This window comes from Rhea americana, unplaced genomic scaffold, assembly GCF_003343005.1.
Source record: "Rhea americana isolate MKP2758 unplaced genomic scaffold, rheAme1 scaffold_187, whole genome shotgun sequence".
NCBI lineage: Eukaryota > Metazoa > Chordata > Aves > Rheiformes > Rheidae > Rhea > Rhea americana.
This window is the reverse complement of record NW_028186005.1, coordinates 404467-423357: the sequence shown is the minus strand read 5'-3', so window position 1 is coordinate 423357 and position 18891 is coordinate 404467. Positions and strand designations below refer to the sequence as shown.

The following is an 18891-nucleotide window of genomic DNA, read 5'->3' as shown; positions in this document are numbered from 1 at the left end:
TGCATTTTGTCCCTACTATTTGAACATATACTCAGAAAAGAATGTAGTCAACTCTTATTTCCCTCTGAATTGTTAAGATGTCTGCTTTTAAAAAGCAAACAGGCATCTCACCCAATGTCCTCTACCAAGCAAAGTAGTACTAAGCAAATATTAACAAACTATGTAATATAACTACTTTTTTTTTTCTGAATACCTTTCTGTTGGATTTAATTTTATCTTATTTTGCTTGGTTTCAGCTTTCATGCAAGTCTCTAACAGTTGCAAGGGCTATTGCTTTGAGACTTCTGACTGTACTAGATTGCAAGTGTGTCAAGTCACAGCAATTGGGTCAAWTCTCTGCAGCTGAAGTCACAACATTCCTCTGAAGCCAGTTTAAGTATGGTCAGCTTCTATCAGTATAACATTAGGGACTATTGTGTAATTATAAGGGTCTGGAAATGTCCATCCTCTGGGAAAAAACAGGAAGCTGGCAAGTAAGAGGAGCATAGTCGAAGCACTTTTAAATGACAGGAAAGGGAGGGAGGAAAGCAAAGAAGAGACAAAAGTTATAAGCAGAGCTGGTTGAAAATCAAGGAAGGAATGACCAGTACTTCATCATTTTCTCTCTCTCCAAATACTATGAAATTAGATTCTGGTAAACTGTTTTAGAAAATTCCAACTTTTTCCTCTCTACTATCCTCTCTGTTGTTGAGAATACTGTTATATTAAATCTGATGAAAAATTAACTTAAGGCAAGCAGTAGGAAATACTTGAGGGGTGAAACAAATGCCACAAAAATCATACCTGTCTCAGCCTGTGCATCGATATCTTAAATACAGAGGTACACACAATGTATTAATCAGGCAACCTTACTTTACCTCTGGTTCAGACTTCAGTACAGAATTTCTATCTAGGCTGCTGCTACATATTAAAGTTTGTAGGTCAAATTCTGTCCTAGATGTTCCCATTGACTATAAACACAAACATCTATGGCAAGAATGTACCTCTAATCATTTCCGGATTTGAAATATAACTTAGAAAACTATTTATAACTAGCAAAGCAAGTTAAGGCAATTATGAGAAAAGACAACCATCAGCTGGAATATCTGGATATGCGAGTCAATGTCATTTACATTAGCGATGGCCTGATTAAGTCGTTCTAGGTGTCAGCCAGCCTCATGAGTCATTATTTCTGTAACCTCATAAATGGGAGCTGTTAGAACTGCACTACTGTACAACCAGTGCTTGAAATGCTGACATTTGCATGTCCTAATGCTGCTGCATGTGCGGTCCTTSGTTTTGAATGGTCCTAACTTCGTATTTGGGAATTCTGGATTTTTTGAGATGTAGGAAATGGACAYGGAGAAATAATTTTAGGAGATAGTTGTCAAGGTTGTGGGGAAACTTGAGAAGGCAGATCCCTACAGGAGTTCTTTCCTGAAGGATTTACCCAGAAGAACTGATAAGATCAGAGCCACACTGAGACATTTTGACACCTATATGGACCTCTCTGTGGATGGTTCTTCCTCCTACTTTTGGTTTCTTACTCCCACACTCTGCCATGTTTTCCTTCTGTCCTGCCACTCTCCTGTTTCCTTACCACTTTCTCCTACTTCCTCCCAGTTTTTCACAGGCTCTTTGCAACTATTTTCACTGTGCATTTAGCCTATTGTGCATTTGCAGCTCTTCCTTCTAGTATGGTAACAGCAAATTACAGACCATTCACCTCCAAAGGGATGACAACAACATGATTCCCTTTCACCTTGCTTTGTTGTGCCTTTTGATGTTAAACACAGTAGGCATAGAGATTCCAAATTTGAGCCTTTCAAACACATCTAGTGAAAATGGCCCCAGTCAAGCAATGGCAAGGCCTGTAGATATTGCCTGGGGAACTATTGCCAACATATTACACAGTCTGCTTTACCTCAGTTGCTGTCTTCAAGGGTAATGGTTGATTAAGAGAGTAGGAGTATTGTAGTCATTAGCTTTTGGGGCTTAACAGTAGTAAGAATTCTCCTTCATACCAGTACACTGATCAGCAGGCTAAGACACACCTTGATTTAATCACTATTAGACTCCCCTACCCACTCAAGGAGTACAGTTGAATGTGCAGGTGAAATGATATAAATATAGTAATACAGTAGGCCTAGTATTGCTGATGTTAAATCAGTCACAAAACTCTAGCTTCAGTGCCAAATAGACTAAAACCATGATTTGTTCTTGACTTACAAACTTTAAAGAGAAGCTTTCATATGAGCCATATTTCAAGAATATTGTGGACTAATCAGAGAAAGTTTGCGCAGGAGCAACAAGAATAGACAGAGACCTAGCACTAGAAAACAAGGAAAAGCTTGAGCAAATTAGAACCGTGTAACAAAAAGCCATGAAGACTGAGAGAGGAACGAGGAGACTGTAATAGCCTATCAGTGCAAAATAATAAAGGGAATGATGTGTTTTTTACACTTGTGGCAAGAACAAGTAATGAGTCTCAAGGGAAGAATGGTAGCAGGGCTGTCCAAGTAATTACAGGGAAATATTTGCTTGGAGAGAATGAAAATCCTTGTSCTACTGTTTAGGGGCTAGTAAAGCTATTAGGCTACAATCCTTGACTGTGATGGCTTCTGAACATTCTGGCGTAAAGGACTTGCCCATAACCTCCATGTCATCACAACTCTAATTGCTAGATCTGATCTGATTGCTCTCAGATCTGATCCAGAAGATATATATATGCTTATGTAACTTTAGTAAAGGAAGTGCTCCTATGGACTTTGGTGCAAGTGCTCAAGGAAAATTGCATCAGTGAGTTTAAAGGGTCAGGGCCAGCAGCAGTATAATAATATATAACATTGCATATATAACATTGCTTCCAACGGTAGCCACATTTACATTCCTGTTCTGAATTAAAACATAGTCAATAAATACAAAGAAAAAAGCAGATGCAGGAGATGAGAACAAARAAAATGAAAGAGAAGTGAAGGGCAGAGTAAAGATTACAAAATAAATATTCAAGTAAGTATTTCAGCATGTGCTCTAAAGATGAATTGGTTGAACTCTAATTGATATGTATGTCTCAGTATGAAGAAACGAAAACAATGTTAAGCAAGAGTAAACACAGTGGAGACGAGGATGCATGAGAAGGCATTAATTATACCTAATTATTCCCACTGCAAAGGCGGTGGGAATTCAAATGTTTAAGGTGCAAGACAAAAGGAGGAATTTGTYAGAGGAAATAAATGCATATGTATCTATGTAACAGTCTGGTGTGCCTGCATGATATGCAGTTATACACATTATGTTGTTTAAGTTGCAGCTTTGGAAAATGCTAGTCAGAAATGAGCATACTGAAATTCTGGTAACAACGTAGGCAATGTTTCTGCATCACAACCTAATGACAAAGCATGGTTCTTGGCATGGTTGCCAAGAAATTGCTAAACAAAGCGTAAAGACCTAAGAATGGTGAAATTTGTCAGCAAAAATCATGGCCAGCTGTCCTGCATAGTGCTTTATTGTGCCTATAGAAAACAAATCTTTGAGAATTGTACAAATAGGAAAAGGGGCAAAATGAATTGACCGTAACAGCAAGCCAAATGCTACTGTAACTATAGTACTCAAGAGTTTTTTCACTTCCAGACAAGGCAGCTAAGAAAGTACTCTAAGTACCAGAGACAAGAGCTGAAGGGATGCAAAACGTATGCAGAAAATAAACTTACGGGAAGGTTTCTCCACACTTCCATTAGGATGGAGAGAAAACAGCTATATGGAAGCTGACAACAACCTTAGGAATGTGTTCTCTAACTGGAGATTTTATGAATTTGCAGAGACAGGGCCAGACCATGGCAAGCATTAGTAGAAACAAGAAATTTGACAGGAAACCATGCAAAGAAGCACAGCATAAAAGCAGCCTAGTAAGATTAAAAATTTTGATTAATTTTTCAGATGTATTTGTGAATTGGTCCCACAAGAAGCTTTCAAAAAAATCAGCCTATTTTCAGTTTCCTTTCTAGAAAGGCAGTTGTTATAGAGTGTTAAGTCAGTGTTAAGTCAGATAACGCATACATGCAATGTAAATAGGAATTGTTAATAATCAGAACAAAAAGAAGAAAAAGAATTAAAACAAAAATCATCAGCAACAACAACCTAAAAAGAGTTGCGTGTGAGGAGAGGCTTGTTACTGATCCAAAGTAGCTTTTTAATGTTTGCTCAAGTACCCCTTTCCAGGCTGATCCTTCCCATAACTCTGAGGACAAGGATGCCCAGGCAAAYCAAGCATTCACAGGGGTGTTCTCAGTTTTTACGGAGTATGGATTGTGCTTTGGACAGGGTAAGCACCAATCGTTTGAAGTTCCACTTCCTGTTGCACAAATGAATGTGCGTGCAGAATGCTAATGCAAATATAGGTGCTTTGCCTTTTTTTTTCTGACTTCATTTGCTTAAAACAGTAAATCACACTAGAAGCCATTTGAATAATGTACTTTTAGTGAGCTCGCAGAAATTTGCACGTGGATATCAGCCTGTGAGCTTCAGAGAAGTGGATCTATGCGGGGCAGGGAAACCTGGGAGGGTGGAAAGGAGAAAAGGGAAATGAGATATCAGGGAAGTAAACAGTGGAAGGAGCATCTGGAAAAGATAAGGGAAAGCTCACAGCAACATTGCTCAGTTAAAATAACAGCACTGGCTGCGCTTACACAGTACATTATATATCGCAGGTGAGAGGAGGCTGACACCAGGTTCAAGTACTCCTTGCCCTTCACTACTCTGTTGCCGCAGATGGCACGTCACTTGGAAGTTGTGCCAACGCAACTCCTTGTGGGCCTCACAGTTAATCAGATTGAGCTCACCTAAAAATAATGTATTTTGCCAGGTCATTTTTTTAGCAAAATCAGTTCATTAATGCAGTGCACAACATGACACACCAACAGTTGGGTTAGTACAACTTGAAGGAGTAGTGTATTCTAGGATGGGACAGAAACAAGAGATGGGCTGCAGAAGTTCTGCTGAAAATAATATATTGCAAAACCACAGATGTAGTTCATGCTAGAAGAAAACATGGGAATGTTTCCATTGCAAAATGTGCATTAGGAAAGGCGTTATACAGATAAGGTAGACAAAATCATAATGGAAGAATTTGATTGAAACTGGCTTGTGCATGAGCGTGGACAAATAAGTACTATCAAAAGTAGAAGGGTTGGAAAATTTAAAGGGCAACCACTATATTAGAAGGGCTTGAAATAATCTACTGCTGTGTTGCTCTGACCAATCTAATATTTCTCATTCATTTGATCTTTAATATATTGTACTTGCAGAATTTAAGTGTAGAATTTTCAAAAATTCATGTCTGTTTCTGTAGATACCAGCAGTTGTCTTCAGTAAGCTAACCCTTAGCATCAAGCTAAGCCCCAATCTTTTAAAAATTCCACTCTACAAGCTATATTAAAGTAATCTTTACACAAATTTATTGTACACATGACAGACTTGAAATGAGGTAATTTCACATCTCTAGTCATGCATTCATTTATAGATAAGTGCAATTTCTACCAAAAAAAAAAAAAAATATCCAACCCTTCACCTTGTTTCCTTTTTGACCTGCTTTCATTATTTCCTATTTATATCAGCTTGTTCAGCACTCTAGGCAAATCTTGTCAACTCAAAGCGGAAGCATATTCAAAACAAGAATCTCTTTTGCATAAGACATATACAACTTGTATTTTGAGAATTGCAAACCTTAGGAAAATAGCTTCCATCTGTTTTGTTTCTAAAATTAAACAAAACTTCAGATAAAATTTCATTTTTGATATTATGAACTTAATGCATTGTGCAAAAATGCATTATATGCATTTATATATACAACATATGCAATAATGCTAGTGGCAAAATTGTACATTTTCTGTTCCATTTTTATTCCTGATAAGACTGAATCCCTCACACACTACAAGGAAGTCTGCACTTTCTTTCTTCCCTTCTTTCTTTCTTTTTTTCTTATGGATAATATTGATTTCTAATTCACAGTTGCAGCAAATCATAGCCAATTTGCTCTTTGRCACTCTTTCTCAGGCTGCTTATCAGATGAGTTCAGATTAGATTCAAATGAATGAGGAGATTATAAAACTGCAAGGCACAGAAGAAAGCATCTGAAGGTAGCGTATGAATGCAAATGGTTGACCTAGGGTTGTTAAGGATGGCTTTAGTGTATAGCAAGCGAAAGGAGAGACCTGACTTGGTCCTATACTTCGGGATACTCAAGAACCACTCTTTCTGTAGTGCTTGTCCGATGTCTTTGGAATCCCCTGCAGGTGGACCAGAGGCCTGTATTGGCAGGGACATGGGCTTCCACCTCTGTCAAATCCACTCTGCATTAAAAGCCTCTGTTCCTTCCCCTTGCACGTATGATACACCTGAGGGATGTGCTGCCATTTAGAGAGACCTGGACAGGCTGGAGAGCTGGGAGGAAAGGAACCTCCTGAGGTTCAACAAGGGCAAGTGCAGAGTCCTGCACCTAGGGAGAAATAACTCCATGCACCAGTAGAGGCTGGGGGCTGACCTGCTAGAGAGCAGCTCTGCAGAGAAAGACCTGGGAGTGATGGTGAATGACAAGCTGACCATGAGCCAGCAATGTGCCCTTGTGGCCAAGAAGGCCAATGGTCTCCTGGGCTGCATTAGGAAGAGTGTTGCCAGCAGGTCAAGGGAGGTGATCCTGCCCCTCTACTCAGCCATGGGGAGGCCTCATTTCGAGCACTGACTTGTGTCCAGTCGTGGGCTGCCCAGTACAAGAGAGACATGGAGCTACTGGAGAGAGTCCAGCGTAGGGCTACGAGGATGCTCAGAGGGCTGGAGCACCTGCCCCATTAGGAAAGGCTGCGAGAGCTGGGCCTGTTTAGCCTGGGGAAGAGAAGACTGAGGGGGGGATCTTATCAACATGTACAAGTACCTGAAGGGAGGGTGTCAAGGGGATGGGGACAAACTCTTTTCAGTTGTCCCRTGTGACAGGACAAGAGGCAATGGGCAGAAATTGAAGCACTGGAAGTTCCGCCTGAACATTAGGGGGAATTTCTTCACTGTGAGAGTGATGGAGCCCTGGCACAGGTTGCCCAGAGAGGTTGTGGAGTCTCCTTCTCTGGAGATATTCAAGGCCTGCCTGGATGCAACCCTGTCTACCATGCTCTAGGTGACCCTGCTTGAGCAGGGGGGTTGGACTAGATGATCTCCGGAGGTCCCTTCCAACCTTATTGATTCTATGATTCTAAGAGTTCTGCTGGCAGGTGTACTTGCCTCAACATCCAGTTAATAGCAAGAGSTAAGTCTTCAAAGGTGGCGAATTCTGGGCTTGACAGATGTTAACATGCTGTAGAAGAGAAACAGAATAACAGATGCTTCCCTTAACCTGATGTTTAAACATTTTTCAAAGTTTTGCCTTGCTCAGTATTTTCCTGCTTGCAATGTCTGTTTTTTTTAATTGAGAATGAAAGTTGTAGTTGAAGGAATGAACAAGCACACCTATAAAAAGCCTGTCTTCTCTGAAGGTCTGCTCCAAAACTGACTGAATTAGTTTGTAAACTATAAGCGAATTTCACTTTTCTCAGGTGGCTGCAAATGAGCTATATACAACTAAAGCTTTCCTCTCTGAGACAGTAGGTTTTTTTTTTCTGTTTGCATTTCACCTAGACCTGCTTAAATTATGGTCAAGCCTGCCAACAAAACTGTTAGGCCAYACATGCCTCCTGGCTACTCTAGAAATATCTCTTCAGCAGCCAAACTTTCTTAGTTACGTTAAATTGGCTTCTGCCTAGCCTACTGTAACCTTGTGCTGAAAAGATCAATTACAAAGCAAACTTGCTATGACAAAAGATGCTTTTTCTTTCATTTACTTTTCTACAGCGCATGACATTTTTTTTCCTCCATACCTGTAGATCCAAGATGCTATGATAGAAAAAGAACAATAACATTATATTAATCCAGTTTTTAYAGATGGAACCCTACAGAGAACTAGATAGAGGCAGTTTCAGTAGATGTGCCATTGCTTCTGGGAGTACAAGGCCCTGTCTTATCACAGTAGCTGTGTAGAGAYATCTCAAATATATGGTGCTATGCAGAGACAAGCTGTATAGCGTTCTAATATATTGCAGCTATAATGGGATGGCTACCTTACTGTTAAACTTGTCGTAAATATCTCCACACAAACTCTGTTATCTAGACAGTGCGATACCTAATGAGTTACAGATAGAAGCAATAATGAATTCTTTATTTATCATGAGATAGTTATTCTTTTGTCAGAGCTGCTCATGTTTGAAATTAACAAAATTGCTATTTAATATTAYTGATCTAACTTTGAATCAGAACTCTAACCGGGGTAAATCTTCTAGAGTTACACAGRTGCAAAGCTATATACTTGAGGATTTGACACTGCTGTCTACCTTGGCTTAAAAAAACAAAACAAAACAAAACTAGTAGACAAACATGTAACTTCTAACTAATTATGGAAAGCAAATCTAGAAAAGTTTAAAAAGCTATTTCCTCATTTGCCACAAATCTCATGAAARCTGCTAAAAAATAGAACTCTGGAATTTTTAGCTACAACAGTGCAAAGTTAAAATGTAACTATAGAAACACATAACATCTTTTATTACTATGAGTATTTTTTGTCTTTATTCCACCTTGTTTATGATTGTAATATCCGTGAAATAAAAATATTTAGTGTGACTAATATTCAATATAAAACTAAAGCAGGCAACATCTGGAGTGATACTAATTACCAGACACACAGGCACTTTAGTTCCCTGATGGTCTCAAAAAGCCTATTTTGAAGATGATAGATCTTCAAGAATATACTTCTGTGCCTAATTTTATTTACAAGAACAGTTCCATTGAGCTATCTATCAGAATTTAAAAAATTAGAAGTGTTCAAAGGTTCAAAGAACTTGTCCAAGACAAAGATGACTTCCCCTCCCCCCCTATTTTTTTCTTGGACAAGAACAGAAAAGGATGCTCAGTAAGAAAACAAAAGGTTACTAAAGAATAACATGTTTCTGTGTTGTTCATTTAACTGGTCTCTGGCCTGTCAAAATTCCCTGCTCTGTTCGCTGGTATTCTGTCTGAATGCAGAGTCTTCATAGTCATTTGACTGACTTTTGTCAGAAACCTTCAAATAAAGATGCTTTTTCTGCTTTACTTTTGTCACCGAACATTCAGATAACCAAGCCTGTTTTAAATGCAATCTTGTAAGATAAAATGGCATGAAAAGCTCACAATAGCAAATATAGAAATAGAGCTGAAGCCACCAGCTGCACRCCAAGATGTTGCCAGTGGGAATTGTCTCCATGGGCTGAGGGTGAAAAGGAGAGAGAACAGTATACCTATAAAAGAGGAGAACTGAATAGCACAGCATACTGTTAGCAAGTATCCATGTCCTAAACTGATGGGGCTGGAAGAAGAATCCCCTCAAAGTAGAAGCCTCTGAGTAGATGCAGTAGTGTAGAACGCATGGCGCACCTTCTTCCCTGTCTCASGAACAGCTATGCAGTAGACAATTTCCAGACTCCAATTTTGTCTGTAATAATTCTGTAGTGTACTAATATCAATCTCAAACAGCAGCCAAGGATCAGTCAAATACAAGAGCCTATGAAGATCCAGAAACTTAGTCCTAGTGCAAGCTAGGAGTAGTACCTAGAGAGTGCAATAGTAGAACACTGCAGGATCTAATGCAGAACAGGATAAATACAGTAAATTAGCTACTATTCATACAAGAAAACCAAAGGAGTTTCAGTGAGTGAACAGAAAAAAAATGATGAAAGGTATGTATCTGTAGGATATGAAAAGTGATATAGAACATAGACAAAGAACAGCAACAAATAGCTTGTGAAATTCCTCATCTGGGAAATCTGGAAATATTGCATACATTTGATCATTCAAAAGGAGGAAAGAGTAGCAATCAATATATCACTGATGATTACTCATAGGTGATGAAGGGAAGCAAAAATGTGGAATAAGTAATGATCCCTTCTTGGCTGGATCACAAACATCCCTTTCAAAACCCTGAGACAAGAGGAAAGAATTGGCATTTCTCTCTTAGGGAAAGAAGAAAGTTCTAAAGAGTAGGATAAAAACCAGCAGCAAACAGCACCCTTGCTGTGCCTATATAAATAATTTCTGTAGTATAGCTGGTGATCCTACCTGCCAGCTGTCTTCTGCAACAGGCATAACTGTTCATCTGCAGTATCAAAGTGGCACTGATGTTCCTGTTGTTAAAAGTATTTGCTGCTGCTCCTGTTTCCTATTGGGAAGGGAGAGATGTTATCAAATTAGCTGGCACACCTATCCCCCTGGATCTATGACAATAAAAGTAAACATTACTAGTGTCTAATGATACCAATGGTTGTTCTCCAGAATGAAAATGAGCCCTGTCAAACAAATGGATATGTAAATAATAGACATTTCTCTGCACCTGTAATGGGGCAAGTAGTCATCAGAAACAGACAACTAGCAGGAATAGACTTTAGATGCAAGTATATTTTCTAAATTAAGTTTTCAATAACTGCAATAAGACAGACGTTGGGTAACTGCATCTAACAATTCTCCTTGCAAAGTTATGTGCCTAGCACACGTTTTCCGCAGCTATAAAGATCTTGTAACTAACTTTTTAGAGCAAAAACGTGCAGTTCAAGTGCTCTCTTAATGATTAATTTTCAAACAAATCCTGCCCAGTTATCTTCACAGATAGCTTCAAATTTTGCTGCATGGCATGCCAGCCTTAATACTATAATTATTTAAAGGATTTATTCTACATTTAGAACCCAGATATTGCGTCACTGTGCTAGGTAACTTGCATGTGGGGTTTGCTTGATACATAACAGACCTGACTTGGTAGAAATTATGGCAGCTCAATTGACTGCTGTGGAGCTAAGCCACTTTAAATCAAAGATATGCCCCAACTTTTTAACTTCTTCATGATCTACATTCATGTATTTCTTCAAATGCTTTTTATTCCTCAGTATCCAAGTAAGTGGTCTGATTTCTATATTTTTTTTTATATATATTGGGCTTTAGACTTTCTGACATAAGTTGATATATATCATAAATATTCAGTGTCCTTGATATGTATTTTGCTGTTTTCCTAGGCTTTAAATTCACCTTTCCTCTTCAACCCTAGATTCTTCTAGAACCTTTAGAAAATGTATCTCTGACACAATCCTTTGAGTTTGATTAGGATACAAAATGGCATAAAACCAATTATATATCCAAATTCTATCTGCTCGAGAGAACAACAGACTTTGTTTCATTTATGGTGACCTGTGTTATTACTTTGGACTGCTTTAAAATTTCCTTTATAGTCCATATGTGTCACTATTTTTAACTATCCTTGTTCCTCTTAATGCTTAAAGTCCTATACTAGGAATCATGTTAAATTCCGTTACAACACAATCACAAAAAGTCCTTTATCTTCAACCTTTGTTATAATAGTGAAAATTGCTTGAAGTAGAAAAACTTGAAACTAAGCAAAAGCTTAGTCAAATAATGGTCACTGAGAGCTAAACCAAACTGTAACGTACAGCACTGAAGACACCGATCATTTTTGTCCAAATTTGACTAGYTGTTTTGTTAGAAAGTAGTAAGTGCTCAGACTGTGAAAGGTAGAGCCTAAGGACAATTTCATCGTTACTGTGGAACTGAATGGTTTCCTCAGCTTAATCTAAAATGATGGTGCAATACTGGGCCTGAGGCTGAATTCTCCATGCACCAAGTATGCAGATCCTGAGTAAGATCATCCCAGCCACTCCTGGACTGTTCTTTTGCAGATCCCTTCTTTGTTGAACTCCTGCATGTTTCATCTTCCTAAGCATTGTTTAAACTCACGTAGTCTGTCAACCAAACCTTTTTTGCATGTTCTTCCTATTGCTTAAAGTAGATACCTTAATTATTACCATATTAATATATTATAGACAGTACCACTACTTCTAGAGAGTTCCAGGAATAACGCTTGCTGGTCATTCTGACCAGCTATTGCAGCTGTTTGTCTGTCTTCCTTTCTGGTAGTTTTCCAGTTTTCATAACAAACTGTTAAGAGAGAAATAATACTTGAGTACAAAGACCCATAGTTCGTCACAATCTTACAGATATTTCAAAATTTTGTAAGCTGGTGAATGCAGTTACTRTACTGCTAATTTAAGACACCATTTATTCTGCCCTTCCTACTGACTTGCTCCTTCCACCAGTGCATGTGTAATGAGTTACTGCTTACATTCCTTTGTTTTRTAACGTACAACTTGCATTTGAATGTTGATTCTGAGTTGAACTGCATCTTCAAATGTAAGATTTGTCTTGTTGCATCCTCAGCAGTTTCCCATTTTACCCCTCTGGTTATTAGCCCCATTCATGCATTGATAGGCCATGTTCATTTTCTCTTTGCGCCGCGGYTGGCCTGTTAGTTAAAAGATCAGTATTATCAGTGACAGCCAAGTCTGTTGCCATGTGGCTGGTAAGACCACACCAGGTATGTCCATATCCATGTTTGTTCACATAGTGAAGTTTCATGGCAATCGGAAAGGCAAGGCAGAGGGAGCATCTCTGTATGATATCAACAACAGTTAAAGCATTCATCTAATCTGTTTTTCCATTCAAAGCATGCAGTGTCTTGAGATAAAATCCAAATGTTAGTTCTGTCTGAACACTATACAACTTYGTACAGTGTTCTAGAGCATCCCTGCCTTTGATACTGACTCATCCTGTTTCCCCTCTTCAGCAGCAAACCTGAGAACCTAGCATCCAAGTGCATTTATCATCACAACTGCAAAGCAGGACAGTGCTATTATCCTACTTACAATTTAAGAACCTGGGGAACAAATAATAATGACTCACCTGAGGTCACGGGAAGTCTGTGGAATAACTAGGAGGTGAACTCTGGTCATTCAAGTCCAGGGTTAGAGGCCTGAACTTGCCTCTTCGATGGAGGATTGAAAATATTTTCATAAACTCAGAACAGGAATTTTGGTACCCTCTTATAATTTCTTATGAGATTGCAAATCTTGGAGATACATCAAGTTACACTCCAGTTCATTTTTCTGTTTTCTTTTCTTCTCACCTTTGACAGCTACTATTATCACTGAAAGGAAAAAACTTCCTTGACATATTTGCTGTTGCTTACTTACTTATCCTTCCCATTTCAATTTTATAATTATATTTCTGTATTTTTTTCTGATCTTTTATTGGTCCTATATTTTATAGAAAAGTTAGACTGCATTGATATATTAATATTTGATGGTTGATATAATTCAGTTCTTCCCATCAAACTACATTCACTAGGTTTTAATTTCCATATGTCACTGCCTATATTGGTGAATATTAAATATTACCTGATTTTCCTTTTTTGAGTATTTAGATTTGTTTTTAATAGAAGTCCACAMACAGACACATTTTCAAGGGGAAATATGGACTAATCTATCAGTCTTTTTTCTCAGAAAATGCGCTTATGCTCTTAAATCTGTCCCCAGATTTTGAGAGTGCTAAACTACTAGTCCTGGAAAGACCACTGCTTTATAGGTAGTGTAAAAAGATACATCTGCTGTTAAGCATAATCTAGAACACCATTTAAAACTGTACACCAAGGCCCTTAATATTGAAAAGGCTTTGGAAAGACCATGTAACTCAGTTACTGAAAAGATATTTGGTCAGGTCCCCAGCTGTATCAAAGAACCACTTTATGACTTAGTTTACAGCTGCTAAGMGACTGAGTAGTATGATGGTTTTGTTGCATGAAGGGAAGTCATTGAATCACTTCCCTTCAGAATATCAACTCTCTTGCATTCAGAGATAAGATGATTTCCTCTAGGTATTTTGTTCCTTTTCTTCTATAGATGAAAATGTAAGACACACATTAATGAACAATTTTATTGCTGCTATTACCTGATTGTAATAAAGCAGCATATCCCATCAAGGACCAGTTAGCCCATGGACAGCCAGCTCTGCCCTAGAATCAGGCACACATGCCTGTAGCCAATTAAGATTAAATGGGTGTAGCTGAAAGTGGGGACAGTAGGTAAAGAGTTCCTCAGGAGAGAGAGAGAGAGAAAAGCAAAAGGAGCTAGACACTCTTGTGAGGAGTGAAGGGGAGGTCTATGGAAGCAGCCTTAGGGWCACTATTCCTGTACCAGGCACGGGGGCAGAGGGAAACCAGCAAGTAGATGATGTTAAGTTTTTTAAATCTTTGTAGCTGCTTCTGGGATTGAGAGGCCTGGCTCTTATTACTGCAGCGTAAACGTGATCGGGAGAGTAGTGAGGAGCAGTGTTGCTTAGGATGTTATCTCTGGTTTTCCTTTTTTTTTTTTTTTTTTTTTTTTTTTTTTTTTTTTTTTTTTTTTTTTTTTTTTTTTTTAAGTATACACATGCTTCTGGTCACCTCTCAAGGCATTTCTAACTAGTGTGACAGAATCTAGCTTGGAGCTCACCTGGAGATTGCCTGTTAGTCAAGTATTCCAGTAGCCCAAATGTCTCTGTATCTACTGCAAACCTTTGTATTCCCTTTGGCCTATGATTACATTTGTTGATATTCTAAAAAAACCTCTGAATTCTAAATGTGGGTTTATTTTTCAGAGAGTATCTCAGCTTCTTTTTAAATACATATATACCCTGAACAGGACATACTGATCAGATTATTCAATCAATTGCCTGTCCAGTCAGAACAGGACAGAGTCCTGAAGTAAAAGATTTGCAGTACTGGAGGACATTCAGGTAACAGAGTGCTATCTCTCCTTGTCTTAAAACAGACCTGTAAACAAACAAACAAACAAACAAAAAAAAAAAAAAAAACTGTGAAAGGCACAGTGGCAGTTATTTACATGGCAAAGTTGAGCAAGCTTGCTAGGAGTAACACAATTTTCTGAACTGTATGAAATAGCTTTCTTATTCTTAACATAGTGATTTTTCTCCCCTTGTTCTTAACTGGGCAATACTTCTTATTTMATTTTTTGGTTTCTTTTGAGGGGGGAAAGTCTCAATTTTAAGAAAGCATTCAGCCACAGTCTATCACCAGAAATATCTGCAAAAATGAGTCACCTGTAGCTTATCAAGCCAGACCATATAAATTTGTTAATCTAGCCACTAGAGGGACCTCCAGGAATAGAATATACAAAAACATTTGTAAAAGCTATAGCAAATTAAAACCAAGATGCAATGCAGGTTAAACACTTTGTCATTTACTTATAATAAGCTCTGAAATAATAGGAAATATGAATTAACTAATTATCTGATAAATTTCATCAAGAAAAAGCAATTTATTTTGCTAGTTGGTTACGAATTTGGAGGTCTCTTTTTTCACTGAATTAATGAAATTAGAATGTCTGCTTTCAAAAGGCTTATTATTTACTAGTAAGGTTATGTGTTGCTCTTTTGTGGGGTACAAAGCAAATATAAGGATGCTTTTCAGAGTTGCTGAGAAGTAGGATTTAGGTGTTCCAGGTAGTCTGTGACAAATAAGCTTTGTTTTCCACTGAATGGTATCTTAGCATAACCCTCGATTTATTTCAAATTTTAACAGCAGCTTGGTAAACCAATGAAAAAATATTAGTGSCTCATCATGCATATACATGCTTAATCAAAAGCAGTTATGCTACAGTTTAGATCACCAGATTTGTAACTGCTAATCAGTCAGGGAGATGAAATGAGTGCTCTTACATTCCCTTTTATCATAGAATCATAGAATTGGTAAGGTTGGAAGGGACCTCTGGAGATCATCTAGTCCAACCCTCATACAAGTGGCCCATACGGGGATCAAACCCACAACCTTGGCATTGTTAGCACCATGCACTAACCAGCCGAGCTAAATCTAACCCCCAATATATTTCTGCACTATAAAGGAAGATATGACACTTTTCATGCACAAGGTTTTGGGGCTTACCCTCTGCTGAGAACAAATGCAGCCAGCCTTACTCCTATCTTTCTACTGTAAAACATGAAATCCTGCCAACATAAAGTCACTATGCTTCTGAAACACTGAAGATGAGGACATGAAGAGGAGAACTTCAATTAACCCTATTAAGATAGAGTCAGGGATAGACCWAAAATTTGGGATAAAATGGCAAGTAGGCAAAACGCACAAAAAATTTTTCTAAGACTCTTTATTATGTCCCATTGCATTGTTTGGCTTTACCTGTTAGAATGCTGCTATATAAACAAAATCTTTTATTTTGTGAGATGAAAGCAACTAGAAATTCCAGTTTGGCAGAGCTGATTCTTGCATAGGTCTTCTGTGCCTATTTACCAAGTGTGCAGTTTTCATTTTGTTTGCACTGAGAGGTTCTTTGCTGGGGAAAGGTGTAAGAGGGAAGGAGACAGTGCTAGCTACTTTTCTGTTATTCCTTGATATTTCTTTGGGGCATTTAGTGAATTTTTGTTTGGAAAACAATTTGGTACAGATTTATCTGTGTCTTTGGCTCTGACATAGAGTGTTATATCACTTGAATTGCATGCGTATAGTATCCCAGTTTATTACCTAGGGAACCGCTGCAATTTAACAACAGAATCAACCACAGTTACACTTAACTGTAAGACTGACGGTTCCTGGCATTGAAAATGGGTTGTGAAGTGCAGTCTGCTGAAGAAGGATGCTTATCTATCCCATGTTGCTGGACAGTTGTCAGTACTTCAGAACTACTTTGGCTCCTTCCTGTTMAAATTGCCTGGGGGATGAAAATTCTCAGGATTTCGGAAAGACTAGCTCTTTCTGCCTTTCAGCTTTTCTATCTGTAAAATAGAAATAAGAAATTGAAAAGTGGTGGTGAAACTTAACTTGAGATAACCAGACTGGAGCTACCTATATGTACAAAGTATGATATTAAATGCTACAGATTAATATGATTGCAGGCAGGAAGTATTTCTTGATCTGAGATTTCAGGAAGAGATTTAGTGATAATTAATGATTCCTTTACCTGCTTCAGATACAAAGAGTGAAATTATTCCTGAAATACCATTAACTTCCTTTCTATCATGCACAGGTGCCTCCATAACTATAGAGTTACAATGTTTAGGGCATTTCAGAATTTTGGTTTGCTTAATTTACTTGGAGCTTATTCAACCATGTCATTTCATACTGGTTTCAGTCTAATGAAGAGAAGATTTGTGACTAATCCAAGGAGGAGAATTTTCTTGTGACGCAAGAWGATGATGTAATGATATTTTCATTTGAAGAATGGCATTTGTCACTCTGCACTAAGACACCTTTGCACATGTAAGAATATGCCTGTTGTATCCTGTATAGCATTATGTGAGTAATCAAATGCCTGTTCWGTTGCACATGCTCTGAGATTATAATATACCTGATGTGCATTATGATGAGTATAAATAGTGCAGCATTTTGTCAATCGCTTTAGTTCTCTTCTTGAAAATATTCTCCAAAAAATCCTTTTTCCATTATGAAAATTAATGAATTATTAACCACAGCAAAGAAATAGGGAGGATGAGATACTGGGAGCAGCTGCTGTAACAGACTAGAAAGAGAATGTGTGCACAAGTCTGCGCAAATGTCTGGCTCTCAGAAATCATAACTGAGATCTCCTGAAGAAGTGTCTTTGTGCTTTTATCAGGCTTTGACAAACCTTCTGATTTTTATTTTTCCCACTGATACTGTCTTTATTCAAGACTGCAAGGAGGCTGGGAGCAGGGAAAAAGTGATGAGAAAGGGATGATGGGAAATGTAAAAAAATGTAATGAAACAGCTGTTCTGCTACCTTTCTGGCTCCTTTTTTTTTTCTTACTGCCAATGTGCCCTTGAAGAAGGGCTCTGGCCTAAAATGACCTCCTGCTCTTAAACAAGTAAACATTTACGACATAAATTCTTAAAAATCTCTTATACACACAAGCTTTTGGTCCAACCAACAACAGTATCAAATAGATCTGGCTAATACTGTAGAAAAAAATTGAATCTTTATTGATACAAAAGAAAGTTCCACCTGGCTTGTATTCCTCTTTCATATAAATGAATGTTAATTGACAAGCATAGTTAAGAGCCTGCCAAGCATTTCTGCAGATATATACTTGCTCAGTCTGATTTGGAAGTTCTTCTGTTTGGTCACTCTCTTTATAATAGAAGATAAATATTGTTGTAAACAGCAGAACTAATCTTACAGACAAACAGCAAATATCAATTATTTTTCATCTTATGCAATCCAGATTAAAGTCCTAGACCAGTTAAGTATTTAAACACGTGTAACTTTGAACAAATGCAACCAGACAGTATTGTTTATGTGCCATAAATCTAAATATATGCTCAGATCCTTTGTTGAAATCTTGCTTTAGGATTCAAAACCTGGATATTAGTAGACAATAACATTCTTTCCCAAAACAACATTGATATACTGCTTTACAACACCTAAATCTATGAAATTTTTTTTTTAATGTTTTACAGGTAGAAACAGCCATGCAGTAAGAGAGCATTCAGACTGATTAATATTAATCAGGACTGTCAGCTGCTTAATTGGATTGTCTCTAAAGTACAGATATCTGGTGTGCGCCAGTATCTTCTGCAATAYTACTTCACCCTACTGACCATACTCCTAAACTTTCTGTTTCCACAGTTAAAAATAACATAGCACCAAAGAGGGATAGGGAATTAAGCCAGTTTAAATTTTCTGAAAGTTATCTGCTGTTTTCTGTCTTTCACATTTGTATTGAAAGAGATTGATACAAGATCATACTGCCTAATCAGCTTTTAAAAGTGTCTCTCTTTTGACAGTGATGATTCTTTTCATGAAGCGATTTATTAATGACTGATCAATTCTTAGCTATTCGKTTTTTTGTGCTTTGTTCATTTGTATCAGGAGGTGGGGGAAAAAAGGAAAAAAAAAAAACAAAAACAAACAAAAAAAAACAGTTACCAGCACTGTACTGTGGTATTCTTTGAATGAATGGATGCCAAAGGTGTCACCTCCTCTA

The 18891-nt window shown here is 37.8% G+C and overlaps 1 protein-coding gene across 1 annotated transcript in view; it reads right to left on the bottom strand.

Moving 5' to 3' along the window:
- Positions 1-16721, bottom strand: part of TRPM5 (transient receptor potential cation channel subfamily M member 5) — a 57403-nt gene extending 40682 nt beyond the window's left edge. Inside the window, exons 1-4 of the mRNA XM_085302154.1 lie at positions 16505-16721; positions 12826-13069; positions 11920-12024; positions 10144-10243 (exon numbers count right to left, since the gene is read on the bottom strand). Coding sequence (XP_085158280.1) covers positions 10144-10243; positions 11920-11958 — 139 coding nt within the window. The 5' untranslated portion in view covers positions 11959-12024; positions 12826-13069; positions 16505-16721. The remainder of the gene's footprint in view (positions 1-10143; positions 10244-11919; positions 12025-12825; positions 13070-16504) is intronic.
- Positions 16722-18891: the final 2170 nt, after the last annotated feature.